Consider the following 4,329-nt stretch of genomic DNA (forward strand, 5'->3'; position numbering starts at 1 on the left):
ATTGAAGAGTATCGGTCCAAGGACCGAGCCCTGTGGGACCCCACTGCCCACACCCTTCCAGGTTGAAACCGACCCATCCACCACGACTCTCTGGGTGTGACCCTCCAGCCAATTCACCACCCACCGGACTGTGTAGTCATCCAAGTCACAGCCTCTTAACTTGTTCACCAGTATGGGGTGGGATACCGTATCGAAGGCCTTCCTGAAGTCTAAGTATACGACATCCACCCCTCCTCCTGTGTCCAGGCATTTCGTAACCTGGTCATAAAAAGAAACTAGATTGGTCAGGCACGATCTGCCTGCCACGAACCCGTGCTGGTTTCCCCTCATCATAATTTGTCCTGCCGGGCTCTCACAAATGTGAGCCTTGATAATTTTTTCAAAGACTTTGCCAAGGATGGAGGTGAGACTGACTGGCCTATAGTTGCCCGGGTCCTCCTTCCTCCCCTTTTTGAAAATGGGGACCACCTTGGCCCTTTTCTAGTCCTCCGGGACTTGGCCCGTGCACCACGAGTTTTCAAATATTCCCGCCAGTGGCTCTGCAATGATGTCGGCCAGTGCCTTCAGCACCCTTGGATGGAGCTCATCCGGGCCTGCCGACTTAAAGGCATCCAGTTCTTCCAAATGACTCTCCACCATCTCAGGGTCTACACATGGTAGTCTGGCGCCTTGCTGCTGCCTCTCTACAACCCCAGTGAGAGACTTACTCATCTTTGCCTTTTTTTCCTCCCCGCTTTTTAAAGTGCCTAGAGCATCTCACATATCAATGTCCCTCTGCTTCTAAATCATGACGGGGGGCATTTATCTAAAGCTTGTTGAATGCCATTATTTCATTTTTTGGATGGTTGAAGGCACCTGATCTTTGGCCTCACAGCTCACAATGTACTTTAGGCATACAATCTGTAACGTGGCAAACATTCTGATATGCCTCACTGCTGTTTTAATATACCTTATATGGCACTTCCCTGGATCTTAGGTATTCTGTTTATTTCCTTTGTACCAAATATCTCATAACAATCCATGGGTTAATTGTTTTGTTTTGGCCATTGCTTCTTAACTTAGAAATCTTAAAATGACGTGTAGAGGACAATGAATAGCCAGTACTAACTCCTCTTATAGAAGAATTACAAGTATTGATTTTGGCTAGTGGCTTTCCTGTATGAGTATCCAATACAGAATTATATTTAGACGTAACGCCCATAATGCAGACTTCACGCTCTTCACTTAAATAAAGCTCTTGTTAGAGTTAAGAGGTGTTTGTGTTATATAAGAAAGCAAGAAGGAGTTACAGACACGTTAGCCTATATGTTCATGATGCTGCCTTTTACATTGGAAGTGGTGCCAATCCTAGAGGTGTTATTGTATGTATATTATATGAAAAGGGAACAAGGATAGTTTGCATGTAATTAAAGGTGTGTTCCTGCCATAAGAAGAAAACATTTTTAAAATAGTTTATACCATTCTAATCAAATGCTGAAAATTGTTTTATTTTAAGGAATCATCCTCCCAAAGACAGTCTTTTTGGGAAAGGCATTCCATTCCATTTTCAAATAATTTTGTTTTTATTACAGTTATCTCATATGGATAGGCAAAACTGCAAGCAGGTCATAGCCTAGGGACTGAATCTGCCGAATGTACAGTGTAGCAAATTTCACAAGTACTAGTTAAGGATGTGCTGCCCTAAAGCTATGATCAGTGAGTGAGTGATTACTCTTGTAATGTTTCCCATAGGCACCATGGCTCTCATATATTTTTTTGTGGCTATATCATGTATTTTCTTGGGTCTATTATTTCTGAAGTTATGTGACTGGAGTGTTTCTATAATTTATTTAAAGTTAAATAAATGTTCTTGTTTCAGAAAATAATTTAATTTTGCATCATATTCAAGTTAGTTTTCCTCTCATTCTCAGCATTTATTTTCATTTTCAGTATTTATTTCAGTATTTATTTTCATTAAATATTGTTACTGATCACATATTTGTCTCCTTCACACTTCGGAAAATCCAGAGCAACTCCATTAAAATAAGTGAAAGTTACTGTTGATTTACACTAGCATAAATAAGAACAGAATTTGATAGTCTTAGTTCAAATACCATTGAACTGCTGTTGCTAAAATCAAAATAAAGAAACATGTTTTGTGTCCCTGCGCGTGCATGTACATGAGATGTTTTATTGCACGTTAGACTAATCTAATGTGCAGTAAAGTGTCACTGTCTACATGCGCACAGCAATTACTTCGCAGTTGAGTAATGTAATCTGCCACTTTCTAGTACCTATAGATACTGGTCCTACAAATCGGTATATTAAAACTAATGTGCTGAAGTGTATGTATAGACACTGACAGAGAGCAAATTGCTTCTGGTCAGCCTAAGCAGCAGGGGCCTACAGGGGGTGGAGAGAGCTGTCCTGGTTCAGCGGGATACTGCCTGCCAGTTACGTGGAGATCGGAACCTGTCCCAATCTCCACGTGGCTGAGAGAGCTGTCCTGGCTAGCAGGCAGCTGCTTGGCAGCTATGTGGAGATTGGGACCTGTTCTGATCTCCACATGGTTGGCAGATAGCTGCCTGGCAGCTGGGACAACTCTTCTGCATGCAGTCCCTGTGCCCGGTGTCAGCCTGAGGCTGGCATCTGGGGGAGCCTGGAGTTCCCCCTGGCTGTTGTAGGAGGGGAGAGAAGGGCAGGAGCAGCTCTAAACTGAACTGCTTCCTTCAAGAGCAAATTTGCTCCCAATGGGAACACGTTCAGATGCATGTGGTCGGTGCAGCTTAATGCGCTTGAATTTTCTGCACAGAAAATTCAGGTGTATTAATTGCATGTGTAGACATGTGTCTTCCCCTTGCTGTGCTTTTTTTTTCAAATCTCAGATTTCTCTCATTTTTGTAATGCACATGGAGACTACTTGACATTTAGCTAATATATGCTCAAAAATAGCATGATATCAATGTTGTTATTCACTGTGTATTTTTCAGGAATTATTTATTTAATATCATCTCTCAGCCATTTGGATCATACTGTGGTGTTTTTGAATGTTTCTGCACGGGATGGTGGTGGCCTTACCTCTGTCATTAATGCAGCCATCAAAATAAACATCCTTCAGACAACTTTGGCACCCGCTATTTTTGAGAAGCCACGGTATGCTTTTTTGGTTCCTGAAGATGTCCCTGAAGACACTCCTGTTGGAACTGTAAAGGCAAGAGCACCTACAAGTAAGTTGTCTCCTCAAATTACATTCTCATAAATTACAGCCTTTTTTTATTGTAACCGGTATAGAGACATATGCAGATAATCTCTGGGTTTTTTTTAGCTCTTGTGTTATTTTTTCAATATACCAAGCATACAGAATATAAAAGAAGTATGCTTAAGTTTAAAATAACTGGTATTATAGTTGCTATATAAAGAAACCTTTTATAACAGAGATTCCTCAACTGTGATCCGTGTACAGGTTATCTGTAGAGCTGTTACTACTTCCACTTCCATATTTCCAGTTGTTAAATGGCATCAAAGCCAGCTAAAAATACATTAAAAATATGTTCCTGATACCACTTTTCCTTATAAGCAACAGCTTTAGTTGCCAAATGGACTATGACCCTTAGGAGTGGGGAGGTAGGCAGAGGCGTACAAATGCAACCAGGTGCCCAGGGTAGGTGCAACACATGGGGATAGCAGTAACTTCTGGCTTCTGTTGTGCTGTTGGCGTGATTACGGGTCTGCAGTGGCAGTATTTTTTTTGCCACTTCCCTCCCCCGCCTCTCCCCAAGTTGGCACCTAGAACAGCTGCCCAGTTACCTAGCCTAGTTAAACTAGTAGAGGTGGGCACCACAATTGTGAATGTGCAGGGAGGAGTTGATGTGCTAAAGTGTGATGTGTGTTATGAAAAAGTCATATTAAGCCTGTACTTGAGCAGTAGTTGAGAATGAATAGAATGTGCAACAGTGTTAGACAGCTTCTTACCTCAAGAGAAAACTTTCCCAAATTAAATGGGGGGAAATCCTGGTGATCTTGTATCATTCTTTTGGTTAGATCCATTTTATTCTTTTTTGTTTCTTTATCATTTTTAGAACTAAAGGGCTCAAATCCTGCTAAAGCTGAATGCTGGTGATGCACACTTTGAAATCCTACCCAAAGTGTCCAAGCAGCATATCAGTGATGCAGCCCTATATAGAGGGAAAGGAACAAGGGTTTTGTATGAATTCATTATCAACTAGATCTACCCACTTTTCCCTTTAAAAGGACAATATGTTGGCTATAAGAGCTACCACTAGGGCCATTGTTGTGGCCCTGGAGTGATTTTGTTAATATGCCATGTCTCAGTGGGAAGAGATGGGAAAG

At 41.6% G+C, this 4,329-nt stretch overlaps 1 protein-coding gene across 1 annotated transcript in view; it reads left to right on the top strand.

Moving 5' to 3' along the window:
* DCHS2 (dachsous cadherin-related 2) overlaps positions 1 to 4,329 on the top strand; it is a 122,773-nt gene that overhangs the window by 42,366 nt on the left and 76,078 nt on the right. Inside the window, exon 4 of the mRNA XM_006038362.1 lies at positions 2,970 to 3,206. Coding sequence (XP_006038424.1) covers positions 2,970 to 3,206 — 237 coding nt within the window. The remainder of the gene's footprint in view (positions 1 to 2,969; positions 3,207 to 4,329) is intronic.

The sequence above is a fragment of the Alligator sinensis genome, unplaced genomic scaffold, assembly GCF_000455745.1.
Source record: "Alligator sinensis unplaced genomic scaffold, ASM45574v1 scaffold1146_2, whole genome shotgun sequence".
NCBI lineage: Eukaryota > Metazoa > Chordata > Crocodylia > Alligatoridae > Alligator > Alligator sinensis.